Raw genomic sequence first — 18,697 nt, 5'->3', positions numbered from 1 at the left:
GTAATATAAGCAAGAAATGTTACTTATTAATATACATTATTGTAAATTTAACACAATGTATTATATTGAATCATTTTTTAATTGAAACTAAATTAAATATATTTATAAGATAAAACTGAAAAAAAAAACAAACACAGAAAAAACTATTGAACTTTAATTTTATAACTATAACATTTATATACGAGATTTAAAATATTGAAATTCCTTTGTATATTTTAATCTAAACTTGTCTTTCACTTTTTTCTATTATTGCTCATTGACAATGAGAATAAACGATTTGATAGTAAATTTTAACACTTAGACATAAATTTGTCAAGGACAATTCTACTAACACTCGTCGACTATATTATATTTTCATTTAAATAAACTTTTGAATAATAAAACTATTTATGCAAATATAATTAAGTATTTTAGTTTACATGTTAATATATTTTGCTGCTGTTTAGGAATTAATCTGAATTTTTAATATTTAAAACATTTTAATTATGATTTATGCTTAATATGGTTTGAGTTGCCTTTACATTTTCTTTAACTCATCAACTTTAACAAGTTTATTAAATGGGTTCTTTAAAAGAATCTGTATTTTTATATTTCGTTAAAATTAATTACTACCAATTTATCATCATTGTTTGATAAAAAAATACTCTGTGTAAAAAATATCTTATTAGTAACAAAAATTAATTATTTATTATAGTTACAAATTTATATATCAATTTACAAACTAAAAATTAATTAAAATAATTTTAAAATTGGTCAGTAAATTGATTTATAAATTGGTTAATAATATTAGTTATCAAAATTTTAATAATTATAAAATTTAGTCTCAAAATTTATATGTAAATTGATCATTAAAAAATAAATTTAGAAACAACTTCTTATAATAAAAATACCTATAAAATACATTAAAATTTAAACAAAAAAAAATTGTTGAAAAATATAACACGTGTTTTTAACAATATTTCACAAACATACACACATATATTAATTTAATTGTGTGATAGCTAAAAAAATAAAAACCAGACTGTATCAAATAAATTTTATTTTATTGATATTAGGAAAAATCTAGATTTTTCTAGTTTAGATTACGAATTATTAAAGAAATAATTACGAATAATGTTTTACAAAATAGATTAAATAAGTTTAGTCAAGGCTCATTGTGTATTTAGTTTACAAGAGTATGCTACTATATATTTTCTATTTCAGTTCTTAATAGATGTGGTATACAATGTTTTTTTTTTTATTATAAAGATTACTTCTCGTAATGAATCATGTGAATTTTAAAATTGATCTATTTTGAAATTTTTGATCAATTTAGTCATTTATATTTTGAAATACGTGAATTTAATTATTTTAATTAAATTGTTGTTAAGTTTATTTAACATTTCAAACGCGTTTCATAAAAATATTTAACTTAACATTAAAGAAAAATATATCAAACAATATAAACAAATCAACTACAATTCTGAAGTGTGTACGAAATATCAAATAAACCTAACAAAATTATATTAAAATAATTAAATTCACTTCAAAAAATAAAAGACTAAATTAATCTAAAATTTTAAAATAAAATAATTTCAAAATTTACTGAAAATTAAGAGACAAAAAATATATTTAATCTTTTATTTAATAATTTTGTAAATTATTTTTAGCAAAAATATGCCTTTTTATTAATTGCTTAAAGTGTTGGAGCAAGTAAAAGTAAAGTAAAATAAAAAAGATATTAAAGAGAAAATGGTCGGAGAATTACTTTTATAGGGAATGATAGCGTGAACGTGATAAAAGCTGCCATCATTTGACTCTTGTACATGCTTTTGACGTCACGTGTTGACGCTTATTTATTTGACTATTTTTATTCGCTGTGCCCGGTTTCACTTTATCTTTGTATACTTACACTCGCAGCCCCATCAAAACCGTTCGTTTTTACTCGGAGATAAATTTCCATAGAGCTTAAAGTAAAACAAGTTTAAATACTCTTGATCTCGATTTGCAAATGCTAAATTATTTTTGGGATAAATGTTAAGAAAGTATTCACAAATTTATTTTTCTAATGCACCGTTTGTTCATATTTGTTGGTGGTAATTAATGATAAACAATTAAATACAGTTTAAAAATATTAATTTGACTTAGTTAATGATTTGGTTTATTATATTTAATCATATTCTTATTTTTGTTACTTAATTAAGTATTAATATATTTTAAAATAAGTCAATTTAATATGTTTTATCAAATTATTGTTAATAATATTTGAAAGATGTGAAATTTAAAATTTTGAATGCTTTAATTTATCACATAAGTCATTTTAGATTTTAAATTCTAAACATTTTCTAAATAATTTAGTATGTTTTATGTTTTGCGCAAAAATAAAATAAAATTGATTAGAATTAACTTTTCAACGTAAAATAGTTTGATTTTTAAAATCAATCCAAAAAGTAAAATATTTATGTTAAATGAGAAACAATTAATTATTATTTTTGAAAGATAAAAAATTGATTCAGCTAAAATCAAGTATCTGATTAATTAGTACTTGTAACCTCAAGTATAAAGATGAAATTATTAACTATTACAAATAAATTTTAGACAGAAAATAACATAATGTTACTGAACAACCGTTAAGGTTGTTATGTCAACAGTTGATAGTATAAACACAAGTGAAAAGAAGAATGAAATTTTGCAATGAAAACTGCGAAAGCTATAAAAAAAAGGTATCTTTTTTTGCCCTGGTTGTTGTTCCTTCACCACAGGTGGTTGTACGGAAAATAGTGCCCCTTATCCATTTAGGTATTTGAAGAAGAAAATATCTAAGTCTAATATTGTGCGACAAAATTGTTGTTCTTTAACGTGAAGAAAGAGAGCACCTATTACCAAGTGACAGGTTTATCTTCTTCTGCTTGTTAGCTTCAAAATCAAACCTTCATATCTGATATTTATATGTTCAATACAGTTGTGTATCAATAAGCACAATCTGATCCTTCTTCTTCTTCTTCCATGGCAGCTCTCACTGTAGGCAACTGTTGCTGCAGCAAAAGGGTAGCTTCTTCTCATCATGAATTCACAAGCAGAAACAGACCCAGGATTTTGATTCAACTATCCTGCCAGGGAAGAACACCAGATCCGGAAGAAAAGAAAGATCAGAAGGGAGGAACGAAGGTGAACTTGTTCAAATGGAAAATGTTAAGTGATATTGAGAAGACAGGGAAAAGAGTGAAGCAGAATTTGAGTCCACAGCAAAAGGGTGATTGGAAAGACTTGTTGCTGATGAGTATATCTTTTGCAGTTTATGTGTACATATCCCAGATGCTTGTGTGTGCCTATTTTGCTTGGACCACTGTGCCCAAACCCATGTGGTAGCAAGCACTGGTTATTTTTTATCTGCATCACAGAAATCTGATGTAGTTTATAGTTTATGTTGGGAAAATATGGTGTAGGTAACATATGAATGTTTTTACTTTGCTATGTGAATATTGTCTTTGTGATTCTCTGTATATTGATTAATTGAGAAAGAATGTGATGGCCATAAGAGGGTGGATGCTTGAGATTTTCTCCGCTCAAGAAGGAAACAATTTTCACACTGAATGAGATAAGATTAAGGTAAGTGATGTAAAGAAAATATCAAAAAACTAAAGCTACCTTAATCATGAATGAATTCAAAGGCATACTACAAATCTTCATAAAATAACTATCTGATTTAAGCGAAACTGATAATTTCAATTTCAATTCTAGTGACAATGAGGTTCTGAACAAACCACCACCAAACTATGAAAAGCAACATAAGAGCAGATTGATAGCATTGTCAAAGATAACTCCTACGAGTGAAATACCAGTGCTTTTTCAACATCTGATTGTTCCTCCACAAGCAAAAGGAAAACAGTAAAAGTATGATAATTTTCTGAGTGGTACAAGAGGTGGTCTTTTTGTTTAATCAGATTTAAGCCTTTCACGCTTGAAGAGGCTGACAAGGCCATTGAATACTGAAAGCAACCACTGCCAAATAAGTATGAGCCAGTTTCTTGTCTTAGGAACTGGTTCAGGCCTTGGTCCAAATATTCCTTTATATATCTCTTTCTGCTTTTGGTAAACGGCCTTGTCATGTTCAGCAAGCAATTTCAGTTCTCTTGCAATGGCTTTGTCTTGAGGGGCATGTTTACGTGCCTTAAGAAAATCTTCCCTTGCAGCATCTGTTTGCCCAAGTGCTGCTCTAGCCTTTCCTCTCCTAAATAATGCCTTCACATTGTTCTCATCCTCACCCAGTACCTGCAAGTTCCATCATAAAGTTACACACAAGTGGGTGACCAAAATGACTTCACTTTTGGGTAAACAACTTAATAAAGCACTTACTCAATAACTACTCCTCAGGTAAACATGTGTTTCTATAATAGAAGAAATAAGAGTGAGTTGTTGTTATGCAAGTTTTAAGTTGTTTTCAAAAAATTGCCCAGAGAAGTTTATTGAAACAGGCTGAAAGTCATTCATGGCTCTCCCAAATACTCATGCCGTAAATTCAAATAGACTGTAAATAAAATCTTCCAGAGTGAAAAAGATTATCTCAGTTTCTGTCAGAAAATCACGGTTTAAGATTGCATCATAATTCATAATCGTGGATTGCTAACATTCTAAGATATTAGACTTAATTGGTATTCTAGATGAGATGACACAACACCCTACACAATTGCATAGCGAATAAACTTAATGCGGTGCCCTTAGTTACTTGATAAACTGGTAACAAAAACAACTCTAATGTGGACAGCAACTACATAATTTGTTAGACAAAATATGAGAGGACATGCTTAGTAGTGAATGATGACAAAGTCCGCATTTTCTATTTTGGCATGATCTGACAGGGTAATCAATAATGCAAAAGAACAAAAAGCACAAAAGAGTTCGAAGTTTCCCTTCAATAAGTTTAAAAAGAACACCCTTGAGACAAAACAAATTAGCTGTCTTCAACTTCTCAAAGAGAGATTATGATCTCACTAATGTCCACTAAAGCAGAGCATATTATTAGACTACAATTTGACTTTCATAATATTGTATTCCATTCACAATTCCAAATCAGGGCGAAAGTAGCTAGCAGAAGAGATAGTTATAATGCCATTCTATATTTAGAAAAGGAATTATTGAAACACCGATGAATAGTGTGGCTTACAAATTAAAACACACACACACACGCAGACAAAAAAAAAAGAAAGCATTTTATGATGAATTGATTGGTTAAAGTCTTGTCTTATACTCACAATGCTGCATTGTCCTATAGCTTCTTCATAACGGTTCAGCTTAATCAAACAAGCTGCCATGTTAAGATGGCACGGATTCTTTACAGCCAGAGCCATATCTCTATATTTCCCGAACAACTGGAACATGAAGTCATCTCCCATATACGCTATGGCCTGAAAAGAACCAACCAAGACAGTAACAAATTTGTCAAAAACCTCAAATAAAAAGTGAAGAAAGAAATTTCCATGGACTAAGAGCATTAAAGAACTATGTAGAAGAGCGCAAGAAACATAAGTGTGTAACCATTTCATACTGTTGCATAGCTTCCTCTAGTTTTTCTTCCTGATATAAAGCATTTCCATCCATCTTTCTCCGGTCTGCTGCACCGATCCTTTCTTCCACGGTCATATCACTGCGAGCTTTCCCCTGCAAAAAATAAGGTGCTATAAGCATCTTACCAAGTCCACAACCATAATGTATTTAATGCAACTTACTTCTTTCGTTTCATCAAAGCCAATGAGTTCAACTTCATAAACTAAATCCGCCATGGGTGGAACGTTTGGAAAAGAAAAGCTTCCTTCCTCTCCATATCCTAACTCCCAGCCTACACGCACCAATGCACGCTCCCCAGCTTTCATACTTGCCACACCAATGCCCAACCCAGTCATTTCTTTCTTCTCTGTTTAAGAGAAATACACCAAAATCAAAGGACAGTAAAGGGTCTAGAAGAGATAGCCAACTAGCCTATTGATTAACGAAAAAGAAATCCAATGCTTTAAACTTCCAGGAACATACCTTTACCCAAGACCATTTCAATTGGCCTTTGCTCCTGCCATGTGTCTTCAAACTTGTGCTGTGTTTTCTCAGACCAAGCCCTGTAATGGACTACGACCATATACCATCCACCAATCATAATTTTGACTCAACAATGAAAAGAAAAGTTTTTATAGGAAAGGGCTACTAAGAATGGTACAGTGGCAGATATTAGGAAGTAGTGAGCTACTACCGTTATAATATTGGTCATTCTAGATTTTGTCACCCTTAAAACTCAACAAAAGAAATTTACTTTGAGAAACAACATTTGATGTCCAATCAGTTTACATATTCACATCAAATCATTGCCATCAATAGCTTAAATTACAGGTCGAGTTGCTATGCATACCTAGACACAATGCAAGCCATTCCAAGGGAAAAAAGAAATTCTGATATCTCATAATTTGAAAGTACTTTAGCATATACCCTCAAATTCCCCTTCATTACTGCTATAATTAAAGCATGTTCCATCTGGGACTGGGACTTAGCCCTTAAATTTATGGTAGCTTCAAGTAACAGCACAAGTAATTGACAGGCATAAAACCATTTGTGTAAAAAACCAATTACATACACAATTACAAATTAAATTATGTAACTATGGAGCTTTCACACTAGTAGGAAACATGCATCAAAACATGAATCGTGGACAATTGCAAACAAGATGACTGAGACTAGTACTCACAGAAACAAGTTGAATATTTGGAAGGCTTCTGGCCATGGCCTTCCTTAATGATTTGTTTGGTGACCTTCTCGTGAAGGACCTCAACTTCAGAGTCAACTTTTGGGGGGCTACTACTGAATTCTGGGTCTGGTTCCCCTTTAACAAATGCTGAACTTTCAGTAATCACTTCATTTTCATCTTCTTGACCTGCAGCCATTAACAGTTCAGAAAAAATAAAAAGAGGTTTAAACAAGTGCATGTGAAGTTGAAAAAAAAAAAAAAATCATTTTTTTTTATTTCATGAAGAGCGTGTGAAGTACCAAGCGATGGTTGGGGTTGGGACTCTTGAACTTCTTCCATTCTGCAAAATTTTACACAACTTAAAGAGAAATAAAGAAAAACTAATTAGAAAAACATAGATTTTGTGAAGAACCAAACATCATGGGAGGGAAAAAATTTGGAACTGTCTTACGTTGACCGGATCAGTTGGGTTTAACTCCTTAGATCGGAGAAGATTCCGGAGAGAGGAAGGGAGAGATAACTGAAATAGTGAAGCTGAGATTACAAAGGGAGAAATAAGGTTTTTGCTTTTTTCCAGCATTTGGTTATTTTAATATCAAACATAACCTTTTTTTTTTACATTGAGTTTTTACAAGATAAATATTTACTAAATTTTGAAATGCATAAAATGAATTATAATTAAATACTTTTAATTATACTAGTAATTTTTAAATGAATAATTAAAATTGTGATATACAATTATTTTTAAAATAAAAATTAGATAATTGAGAAAGTCAAGTAAACGAGAAAAATAGTAGTCTGGAATGACAAAAGAAAAGCTTTATAAAAGTCTTACATTTTGGATAGCAGAGAAAAGAGAATATGTGTAGATGTAACGAGAAAATCCCTTTTAAAATAAAAATCATATAATATCTTCAATATTAATATTATAATAATCAGTTAAAAGTGAGCCGAATAAAAAAATAAAAAATTATTATTATTATTATAAATAGCTTTTTACTTATTGTGTATATAAAATATAAAAGTAAAAAATAACTATGATATGAAAAAGAAAATTTATTTTATATATAGATAAAAATAAAAAAATTAATTTTATTTTTATAATTATAATTATAAAATTATATATAAATAATTTTATATATCATTATAGATAAAAGGACAAAAAAGAAAATAAAATAAAATAAAAGAAAAGAAAATTCTTTTTATATACAAGTATAAATATATAAAATAAATTATTATTACACGTATTTTTTAAATACGTTTCATATTATATTAGTATATAATAATATTTTAAAATTATTAGATTATACAAAATATATTTCTATTTATTAAAAATAAAATAAAATAAATAATAGAAAAAAGGAAAAAAAATAACGACGGTTGAATAAAAAAAAGAAAAAAAAAGAAAATAATTGTTAAAATAATTTAATAAAAAAATATAAAAAATCACTATTAGTCTTAAAACAAATTATATTATAAAAAGTAAAATAAGAATTATAATGATAGACACGAAAAAGAAAATTTATTTATATATAATTATAGATTAGATGGTTATTAATTTAAAACCAAATATTTTTTAAAACACAATTATAGAGATAAAATAACAATTTAAAATGGACATGTTATAGTATTTATAATTATGTATAAAGAAAACATAAATTTTTTAAATTTAAATAATTATTGATAAAAAAAGAATTATTCGGATTTATCAATTAAATAACTAATTTTTTAAATTTAAATAATTATTCATTGTTTACTTTTTTTTATTATTTTAGTAGCTACTTATTTAAAGTTGAAATTAAGTAATTACTCGTAATGTTCCTTATAATATTTTTTATTTTAGTAACTACAATTTATTTTATCAATAATTATATATATATATATATATATATATATATATATATATACTTTTGTTTTTCAGTTTTATCGTATTACGATAATTTAGACAAAATGTGAATTTATCTGAATTGGGAGATTGTATAAAAACTTTGATGAAATTTAAAGAACAAATGTTTTCTGTAGTGTATTTAACTTGTATAGCAATGGTGTTTTTCTTTATATTTTACAAACTTATATTGTTATTAAAAAACTATTTTGAAAATTAATTACTTAATTGTGATTAATTTTGGTTTTTAAATTATATTGGGTTGAACTTGCTTATTATTTCATGTATCAACACATTATTCTCAAAAATATTTTTAAATTTAATTTAATTTATTTATCTTAGATGTATAGAATTTCATTTAACATAAATTGGATCATTGGATAATTCTGCTGTATAATACTTGGATCACAATAATATTTAAGAGAACAAGGAATGATCGAAGATTCTAATTTTAGCATTAAAGTATATTGAAATCATAATAAATATCTATCTATAATTATATAAAGGGGATTCCCTCTTTTGTGTCCACATTTCATAATTCCAATTTTACTCTTTACAATTTAATTATTTATTAAATTTTTAAAAATTAACGGTTAATTTTACAAGTTTTTATAAAACTATTTATTTATCTCCTTTTTCTTTTTTCTCATACTATTCATCAACAATTATTTTTTTCATATTTTTTCCATACATTTCACTTTAATTTTTATAAATATACTTTTATTTTGTTCATTAACTTAATAACATTACAATATCATCAATTATAAATATAATTCGAAAAATGCATACACGCAGGCGCCTGTGTTTACACTAGTTTTAAATAATGTAAATTATACTTTGGAGTCATTGCAACTCTCAAAATTTAATTCTAAAAAAAAATGATAAGTAACATTATAAAACCACTAAGATACTATCAGATACAGTCTATCGATGTTTTACTTAAGACCATTCTAAATGATATACACATAAAAAGGGCAGCCTATATAGTTCAGACTGAAACTAATGAAATGACTTCAGTTACTAAACTTCAGTTACTAAAAAGTGAGATTTTGGTGATCGCCCACTCCCAGACATACAATGTAAATATATAGATGTTTTTGCAAGTTCTTGTAAATGTGTTTAGGACACGTTTATTTTTTTATTTTTTATTTTTTTAATTTGTAAATGAACAAGGACAATTTCTAAAGATAGCTAGGAATACAAGAGAATGGTTTGGGTTTATTTTACATGAGTAGTTTGCCTGGGTTTTTATGAATGAAGTTCCCAACGAGAAAAGAAGGATAGCAAGAGTGGTATACTAGATCATCCATCACATGCTCTGGATGCTTCCTTCCAGGACAAAAACTGAGTCATGAATGATCAAGTTCATGTGGTTTTGATTTTTTGGGTTTGAAGATAGGATTCTCCGCCTAAAAGAATTGTATTTACAAAATTCTCAAACCCCAACAATGAATGAAGGAAAGAAAAAAGAAAAACGAAAAAAGGAACGACGAGAGACGTACACATTTGCAAGACCGGTAACCTATGCACACAAAAACATCTATGAAAAAATTGCAAGGACGCCAATAAAAGATACGCCAACTTGCCGGAAGCAAATCAAGGAAAAGATATATAACTCAATGAACAGTTTGATTGATAATTGTTGCCCTAAAAAACACTGATCCAACCATAAATATTGTTGCGAATTCATGGCGAAGAAAGCAGCCAGTGCAACTTTTGGGAGCATCTTCTACTATGTGAATTAGTGTGAGGACAGTATTATCAAGAAGCTCAACTATGAAAATCATCATCATCATCATCTTCTTCTTCTCTACAACGAATCAACAACCGGCGGCTTTCAAGAAACTATCATACGGACGTGATGCTGGCAGTTGAAAGAAGGCAGCTTGATGCTGCTGGTATGCTGTTGCACAAGGCCTTGGAGCAGCGTCAGACAATGCGTTGTGTGAAGTAGAGTCCATATTAGTATCCAAAAATGGATTTCCACTCTGCAGATAAATTCAACTTTTTAAATACTATGGCATCAAATAAATGTGTGAGTGCTTAGCAGAAAGCAGTTTCTTGAAATGTCTTTGAATTATGAAGTAGAGAAGTACCGAAGGTAAAGGCGGTTGAATATTGAAGCTTGAGGGCATGCCGTCCCTGTCCTGGCGGTATTCAAAAGGAGGGATCTTAAATGAATATCCTTGTATTGATTGGGTACTCATGAAAGTAGACATCTTCTGCTGCTTTCCCACGAGGAGGGCCTCACAATGGAGAGCCATTTCTTTGTAAGGCATGTCAAACGGTGTTGAAATAGAAATTCTTCCTACTTGATTTGTTGTTTCCGAAACCTTCAGATGATATCATTTTTTGTAAGAACATTTTATAATTGTCATTTACGATGAATTTATTAATTTTTATAATAATACTTTAAATGTTAATGACAAGAACTTACTGAGCCCAATATGTCATCAACACTCAACAGGCTTATATTTTGTGAAGACTGCTCCTGTGGATCAGTACTAGCATGGCCCTCCAACCCACCATGTGAAATGTCATCGTCAATAGTAAATAATGAAATGTCAACCTGCATATTTCATGAGAGTAAGCAACGAAGGTTTAAATAAATGAAAATACTTAAAAAAGAGCAGAACAGAGCAAGTTACCATATCAGGAAGTTTATCATCCTTTAGTCCACCAGACTGATACACATTCCCTGATGTGTCACCAGATAACTGGCATCCCAAAGGACAGGCATCATCAGGTGAAAAATCTTCGAGCAGCCGTTCTCTTAGGATGGATGATTCCTACAGAGAAAGGACTCAAACTTAGTTCACTGGTTATGATAAGCTGATACTGCATTAGATGATATTTAGTCATTACATTAAACGATATTCCAAGACTCTGCACAATCATGGTAGAAAATGATTCTTTAGACTGGCTCTCTGTTAACTTAATGGCTGAAAGTGACTTCAAAGCATCCTCATCGTCCTCTTTTGATCCATAAGCTACACTGGGCTTCCTAGCTGTATCAGCAACTGCTTGTAACTTGGCATCACTAACCAGCCGCAGGAATGGATCCATCTAAAAGCACAAAAATTCTAAGAGATAAAACAAACAGCAGTTGACCACCAAAAAAGGGAAATAGATAGCATGTTCAGTTGTGTAAATAACCAATGCATTAGCAAGCAATAACAGAAAGTAGGGAAAGTAAGGAAAATATAACAACTTGAATGAAAAACTTTGTATGGAACAGCATATACATACTGTTTTATCAGTCAATGTCGTTTTAGCAATAGAAATGAGAGAGAGGACGTTGTAGGCCTTGGATGAGAAGACAATCATGGCTGTTGCTAGTGTAAAGAGAGATCTGCGGCGTGATGGTTGCAGTTTTACTGGAAAAAATAAGTGTTTCAAAACTAGGCACCTTAACAACCCAACTTTAATACTTTTTGTCAGAAAGCCATGTAGAAAAAAGAATAAAATAAACCAAATATAAAAACATATTCAACAAAAAATGTACATGCTATAACCTCTCAAGTTCGATTTGGTTGACTATGTAAGAAATAATCTCAGTAACTCTATACATCACAGAAGACTGTCATGCTTATTTTACATTTTTTCTGGTCAGCTACTTTAAGTCCAAGATAGGTGATATTGCATAGGAGTCCAAATAAATGTTTATGGCTTCCACCCAATAAAGGAAAAATACTAATCAGCATCACATCACATCAGCCATAAAACTATTCCATTCAGGTACATGTTTAAAACAAGAGAAATTTGAAGTAACCCCTGGATAATCATCAACTCAAAAAAGAAAGTTCTCTTTTGATTAGAATGAAATGAAAATTGACAAACTGTCTGTAGAAAATTTACTGCCATATTAGTTAACCTTACCCTCATATTTCATCTAAAAAGTAAGTGCAGACAAACATACTTTTAATTACAAGCAATGCCACCTTTAACCTAAAGAATTAATTATATGGTAATATTTAAACTTGTTTGTGAGACACAAATTGGGAGTTTCTACTAATGATTCAATTAGAAAAAGCCAGAGATGAGTTTAATTAGCATGTTAGTTTATATATATTACTGCGAGAATGTTTCGTGTATTTGGAATCAATCTAGAATGGAATCATTAAACAAGAATTAATTCATTCATACATGAAGGGAATGATCATTCCCACCTCACAAGGATGGAAAAGTCATCCTTGTCTTTGCAGAATCAGCTATTGAAATGGAATTGTTACGTCTTCTCTAGATGACAATTTAAGAAAATGTCATTCCTGCATAATAGAGGCAGGAACGGTCTCTCTAATCTTGATTACCAAACCTTTCAGAAGGGAAGTTTGGAAATAAATAACAAAATTCTAAAAATGAATTATAAGATATCCATCTATAACAAACATTGATCATATTGAGGCTCGTTCTTAGGAAAGAAAAAAATATGAAAACTTGTAACATACACACATCAAATAATATGGGAATCAAGACGCTACCATTTTCATTGAGAGAAATGTTCCTCAAGGAAAAAGCCAACTGAAAACTTTGAGTTAGAGCTTCATGAGACGAATTCTGCAGGAGAGATAAGACTTGCAAGATATGAGGATAAAATAAAAGCAACTCCTAGAAGATAACTTGTGCCTTAAAAACTTGAAAGAATTTTCAGTTACAGAACTAAAACCCATAATGATTACACAGACTTGATTGTGAAATAAAAACATCTGAACAGCGATAAAGAGTAGAAATACTTCCGTGGCCAATACCAGAACTCATTAGAAAATTATGAGCAATGTAATTGAACTTTGAAAATTCAATTGAAGTTATTGGACTAGTAAATTACTTCATCGTCTACATGAGATGCCGTCAGTTATCAATCATATAAATAAGGTAATAATTAAAAGCGACCATTCAATAAACTTAATATCTAATCAAATTTAACTTCCAAATCAAGCATGTTGCTTCGGACCACAGCTATTTTATCACACACTGTTGGTAACAATTAAACACCACATTGGAAAGAAATGGAGTAATATACACCATGGATATTGAGGTAATTAGTGAGCAGCACATAAAATTAATAAAAGAACCTTTGATGTACAGTACTCATGGTTACCAGTGAATGTTTTTAAAATGCAGTACACATAAATCTTTATTATAACAAAGATTTTATTACTTAACTATAATTCTTTGTGTTTTAATATGTATTATAATCATGTTTTAGTTAATCGCTTAGCCTTTTTTCAATCAAGCTTCTAAAATTGTATTTATTAGAAGGTAATATGTCAAGAAGTTCATGCCAATTACACTAATTTGTCTCATCATTCATGGGAAGCGTGGAATGTGTCAAAAACACGTGGCATGTTAGCTTCAGCTTCTTTTGTCATCAGAATTTGGTTTGAGCAAGAAGTGTAAAACACCAAACAAAACGTTGAGTAAGCAAAGTAAATTGATATCAAAATTTTGTTTATAATCTATTTATAGATATTAAAATTAAAATGACAAAAGCGAGCACGTTACCTTACTCCGAGCAACTAGCAACAGAAGGCTGTAGGTATGAGCAATCGCCTCAAAATTTTCAGGCGTATTTTGGGAATAGACAGACTGAACCCAGATTGATGATAGCAAAAGGGTAATCTGATGACTACTCAATCTAATGGGTAATACCTGCGACATAATAGTCATAAGAATAGTGGTGGCATTTGTTGGTGCTTCACTGTGTAATTCTTTCACTATTGCAGAAATTTAAAAAAGAAAAAAGTGCAAGTATATACATGTTGTTTAGTGGAAGTATTTGTAGTATTTTCCTCCACAGTTGGGGTTACTAGCGGTTGCGACTTCCTCACACTAGTAGCACGGCTGTAACTAGACTTCAATCTATTCATCACGGAAGAATTATTATTACCCTTTGAGTTCCTGTTATCCATATATTCCGCACTGCCCAAACCAGATTTTCTCGTACTAGTAGTCCGGCTATAAGTTGACTTTAATCTATTCAAAATGGAGTTATCAACCTTTGCATCTGCATTACTATCTTCTGGCAGTGGATTTTGTTTCCTCTCCAACTTCTCAAAGAGTGCAGCTGAAGAAGAAAACACAGAGACATTTCTTGAGAGCATTCTTTGAATATCAGCACCCTTTGCGGAAGCGAACTCTTGAGAGGGTTGAGGACAAACTGAAGATGGCACGAGAACAACAGAAAATACGCGGTGTGCACCCACCCTGGTTTCCTGGTCTGCATGGACCATTGCCAGAAGTAACTGATGAAATAATGCCTCAGGGAATGACTATAGGGTAGAGTTCCAAATTTGCAGACAAACATAAAAGGACGAAGAAAAGTCAGAAAGAAACGAGGAAATATTACAATCATGGTAAAGAAAGCAATTTAACTAATCTTGCCTTGTTCTGATATGATATATTTGGTATTGAAGCAACTATTTGAGCAGTTCTATAGACTGCAGCAATCAAGGTTCTGGCCATAACAGTAATATTAGACATGTTTTCCAGCAACACGGCCATGGTATCAAGAACAGGACCTGCATCTGCAATCTGCATAACATTATAGCCGGTAAGCGCAAAAGAACATTAGATCATTCAAAATTAAAAGTCCACGGTTCACATCCAACTATGCATACAGATCTATATGTTAATCTAATTTGTTACACTGTCAATTAAAATCAATAGTGGGGAGTTTGTTTTCACCTTAATTGTTAATTGTACAAGGCATTCATCTACTTCAGTTCGGTATTTTTGGTTCCATTGTATTATTTCGGACCCCAAGTTTGAATCATCTAGAGAGCAATGTATGCTCTTTCGCAGGTGTCTCATCATATCACTCAATGCACCAATTATAGCCACAGATTGTTGAACCCTTGTTTCTTTGGCGAGATGCGTAATAACCCCAACTATGTCAAGTTGCATATTAGGATTCTTTAAGACATTCTTGTGATCAAGGTGCTTGACTAAAATGGAAAGTAACAAGTGTGTATTCTGTCCTGTAAATTACAATAAAACGAATTATAAATTGTTAAAATAGGGGAAAGAAATTGAGATAAAAAGCTAATGTTAAAGCACTCAAGAAAACAAATACCAGAATTTTCAATAATAGACTGCATGTTAAGCAGAACAGAAAGAGCAAGCCCATGTTCTGGAGACCAGAGATTGGCATTATCAAAATAGCGGAACAAGGACTCTAGAACACGTCGAACTGTTGTACCCTCCTTAGCTAATTTTGCCATATTTTGTACGCAAATCCGTGACCAAAATCCAGGGTTCTTGGCATCATCCCTATGGAGGTGGAGAAAAAGTAGTCAATAGTGATTATAACTGATGAGCAACTCAAAACATACGTAATTATGATAAGGAGTGCAGTTACACAGGCACGTTAAGTTCTCCTTTGTCATTCACTATCACTCTCCAAGAATAAAGCCTCATTGAGTTCTCATTTTGAGAATCTTGTTTGACATCCCCATAATTTTCTAAAACAACTGAAACAACCTGAGGTAACAAGAGACGAATAAATCTGTCAGATGCAAGATGTATACCGAAATGTAAGACAAATAACTCAATGGAACTATTATTCGAGGGGGTACAAATTATGGTCTATAATAAAAAAAACAAATTATGGTCTATGAGAAAGCCAAATTCATATGACAATATTTTAGTCAATAGAGGTGATTTTCACCCGCAGAGTCAATGTTTTATGTTAAACAATCAAAGCTAGCATGATTAAATTGATAAAAAGAGTTAGGGAAAATTCCTTACATTGTCAAGTAAATATATTACTAACTTACATTGTCAAATTCCACTGAGATATGAGTAAATTCTCCCATGAACCAAACCTGTAAAACATGAAAACAGTAGTATCAATTTCACTTCAGCGCTGCATTACCTCTTCCTTGATAACTTTATCATGTTTGGCATGTTGAAAAATGAATCAGCGGTGAAAAGAGCACAAAACGGTATGCAGCATATGTCCGAGTAACATTCTAATTACCATTGATGAAAGGACTTGAAGGCCAGCAGCACGTAAAGGTTGTACTTTGTCATCATCGCCAACTTCTTGAGCTAGATTGCAGAGTTTTGCAATGAACCCATCTAAATTGAACATATAAGTACCATCTTTCTGCACAAATAAGAGCATTCCATGCATTTGAAGCTTCCGCACTAAAATACTTCTTTAATTGTTGCGTGTATTTTAAACTTATAAATAAAGAACCTATCAAAAATACCCACCTGATTGTTCACAAAGTCAAACAAAGTCTGGCAACCTAAAATCTGCACTTCATCATGCCGCGATTGATCAAGAAGAATCTGTATGATGCCAAGCAAACTACTCGCAAACAAGGGCCTGAAGTAAGAAGGGCAATATGAGCTTGTCTTGTTCGCTCAGGAAGCTATTTTCATACGCAGAGGCTATATAAGACACGATATGCAGACACAAAGAACATAGCGTCATTTAATTGAAAACGAGGAAAAAGAATCTCACATTTGGTCTTTGCAAGAAATTAACAACTTCCTATAAATACATATAACAACTTTAACGGATTGGTAGTTTTCGGTTCTCAACTCCCTATAACACCTTTGCTCTAGATAGCTCGTTATCTGAAACAAACGGAGACAAGCAATTATTATATTTATTACAAGCATATAAATAAATTGTAATTAAAAGGAAAAATAGATTAAATTAAACAAATGCCTTAGGGACTCGGAGAGGATTCCTTGCGGCATATTCACATAACTTGCCGATCATACGCTCGTTCGGTTCCTCATCCTGCATTCACCGATAACACAAAAAACATCGTCAATTCCATGATTCATATTCATCAACGAATCAATATTACAATCAATCAATGAATCAACGAATATCAGAATGAACGAGAAACGTAATCGAATCGAATTTGAAATGGAAAAAACGTGACGTACCGGTGAGCGAGGGAAAATATCAGCGAGCAACTTCTTGTAACGCTTGATAGGATGTCTGGATCGTTCGCGCAGCGCGGGGCAAAAGCAGCAGAGGCTTCCGCAAACCGGCCATATGTTTCGTGAGATCACGCTCATCTTCTTCTTCTTCTTCTTTCAATTCCAAAAAAAATAGCAGACAATAATGCAAGGAAGAGAAAGCACATGAAATTGGAAATGGAGAGAGAAAGAAGAAGATGAGAGATCGGAGAATGAACGATGCGAGGGAGGGAGGGAGGGGGGAGAAGAAGAAGAAGAAGAAGAAAAAGAAAAAGAAGAAGAAGAAAGAAGAAGAAGAAGAAGAAGAAGAAAGAGGGAAAAGAAATGAGAATGAGAAGGAGAATTGAACTGTTATTCCTATCCGAGGAGAGAACCCCGGAATGGAAGGCTCGATCCTCTCTCTCTCTCTTTCATTCTTTCTCTCTTTCCGCGTGCGTGTGTTTTGTGCGTCTTGTGAGATGCTCTTCTTTTCCAATCATGCCAAGCTTTGCTTCCCCTCTGTATTTATAGTCTTCCCTTTCTGCTTCCGACACCTCACACTTACCACGCCACTCCTTCTCCTTTCTCCCGCCAACTCACCTTTTCTTTCTCCAATCATTACCCTTTTCAAATTTTCAATTTCAACCGTAATTTCGGATATTATTGTCTTCTTAGTTAAATTCTTTTGTAAAAAAATATATATATTAAAACGATTTTTCAAAATTCAAAATATTCCTCTTTCTCTCTAATCACGCTCTAATAAAGTCAATTTTTAATTAGTAAAAGTCTTGCATATTTAAGCAGTTTCTTAATGTAACCCGCTATTTTAAGATATTTAGTTTCAAGCCACCGCCAATTCTTGTTAAACATTGAAATAGACACGTGTTCCTTTTATTCCAAAATTATTTTCGATATTAAATCACGTTAACCATAAATACTCAATAACTTACAAATTCAGATAAAAGTATTCTTAAATTTTCAACCTAGAAGTCTTGCCCTGTTCTTTTTTGTCTATAGTTGTCATTGCATTATTTTCTTATCTTATAATATCTTTACATACTTGTACTATAGTTTATTGAATTAGTTTTAGTTTTTTTTTTCTCTTTTTTATAGTATAATGTTAGAAGTAAATCTGTGTAGAATTTTAATCACTAAATTCTATGTTTTTCATAATAAAGTATTTT

At 31.2% G+C, this 18,697-nt stretch overlaps 3 protein-coding genes across 4 annotated transcripts; 1 reads left to right on the top strand and 2 right to left on the bottom strand.

Annotated features, from left to right (window-relative positions):
• The first annotated feature begins 2,878 nt into the window (after positions 1-2,878).
• Positions 2,879-3,482, top strand: LOC146881958 (RNA/RNP complex-1-interacting phosphatase). The gene has a single exon (XM_085669418.1). It carries the CDS (start codon positions 2,986-2,988, stop codon positions 3,346-3,348), a length of 363 nt encoding a protein of 120 aa, XP_085525544.1. The 5' UTR covers positions 2,879-2,985; the 3' UTR covers positions 3,349-3,482.
• Positions 3,483-3,664: 182 nt separating this feature from the next.
• Positions 3,665-7,293, bottom strand: TWD1 (FKBP-type peptidyl-prolyl cis-trans isomerase family protein). Of its 2 annotated transcripts, none has more exons than XM_028055214.2 (8): positions 7,158-7,293; positions 7,006-7,064; positions 6,707-6,892; positions 6,007-6,096; positions 5,706-5,890; positions 5,515-5,637; positions 5,232-5,384; positions 3,665-4,251 (listed from the first exon to the last, which is right to left on the bottom strand). In XM_028055214.2, exons 2-8 carry the CDS (start codon positions 7,043-7,045, stop codon positions 3,916-3,918), a joined length of 1,113 nt encoding a protein of 370 aa, XP_027911015.1. In that variant the 5' UTR covers positions 7,046-7,064; positions 7,158-7,293; the 3' UTR covers positions 3,665-3,915. The 2 variants fall into 2 exon arrangements, with proteins under 2 accessions (XP_027911015.1, XP_027911016.1); XM_028055215.2 differs by having other exon boundaries at positions 7,006-7,046; positions 7,158-7,290.
• Positions 7,294-10,070: 2,777 nt separating this feature from the next.
• Positions 10,071-17,999, bottom strand: LOC114168575 (protein SEMI-ROLLED LEAF 2). Its single transcript, XM_028053455.2, has 19 exons — positions 17,499-17,999; positions 17,272-17,346; positions 17,062-17,177; positions 16,809-16,923; positions 16,570-16,698; positions 16,367-16,414; positions 15,949-16,070; positions 15,664-15,860; positions 15,276-15,568; positions 14,973-15,122; positions 14,348-14,860; positions 14,094-14,240; positions 13,073-13,148; positions 11,841-11,968; positions 11,457-11,657; positions 11,240-11,380; positions 11,029-11,160; positions 10,688-10,924; positions 10,071-10,579 (listed from the first exon to the last, which is right to left on the bottom strand). Exons 1-19 carry the CDS (start codon positions 17,631-17,633, stop codon positions 10,412-10,414), a joined length of 3,123 nt encoding a protein of 1,040 aa, XP_027909256.2. The 5' UTR covers positions 17,634-17,999; the 3' UTR covers positions 10,071-10,411.
• Positions 18,000-18,697: the final 698 nt, after the last annotated feature.

The sequence above is a fragment of the Vigna unguiculata genome, chromosome 11 (assembly GCF_037176805.1).
Source record: "Vigna unguiculata cultivar grain cowpea cultivar isolate G323 ecotype 2 chromosome 11, ASM3717680v1, whole genome shotgun sequence".
In the NCBI taxonomy this organism is placed as follows: domain Eukaryota; kingdom Viridiplantae; phylum Streptophyta; class Magnoliopsida; order Fabales; family Fabaceae; genus Vigna; species Vigna unguiculata.
This window is presented reverse-complemented; position numbering and strand designations above follow the sequence as displayed.

Excerpts from the sequence above, each read along its gene's own strand:
- LOC146881958 (XM_085669418.1), top strand. The coding sequence starts at position 2,986 with ATGGCAGCTCTCACTGTAGGCAACTGTTGCTGCAGCAAAAGGGTAGCT.
- TWD1 (XM_028055214.2), bottom strand. The coding sequence starts at position 7,045 with ATGGAAGAAGTTCAAGAGTCCCAACCCCAACCATCGCTTG. Across the intron at positions 6,097-6,706 it reads CAAATATTCAACTTGTTTCT|TCCATTACAGGGCTTGGTCT; the intron begins GTGAGTACTAGT and ends ATATGGTCGTAG. Across the intron at positions 5,385-5,514 it reads CTATGCAACAGTATGAAATG|GCCATAGCGTATATGGGAGA; the intron begins GTTACACACTTA and ends GGTTCTTTTCAG.
- LOC114168575 (XM_028053455.2), bottom strand. The coding sequence starts at position 17,633 with ATGAGCGTGATCTCACGAAACATATGGCCGGTTTGCGGAAGCCTCTGC. Across the intron at positions 16,699-16,808 it reads TTGACTTTGTGAACAATCAG|AAAGATGGTACTTATATGTT; the intron begins GTGGGTATTTTT and ends TTATTTGTGCAG. Across the intron at positions 16,415-16,569 it reads TTCAAGTCCTTTCATCAATG|GTTTGGTTCATGGGAGAATT; the intron begins GTAATTAGAATG and ends CATGTTTTACAG.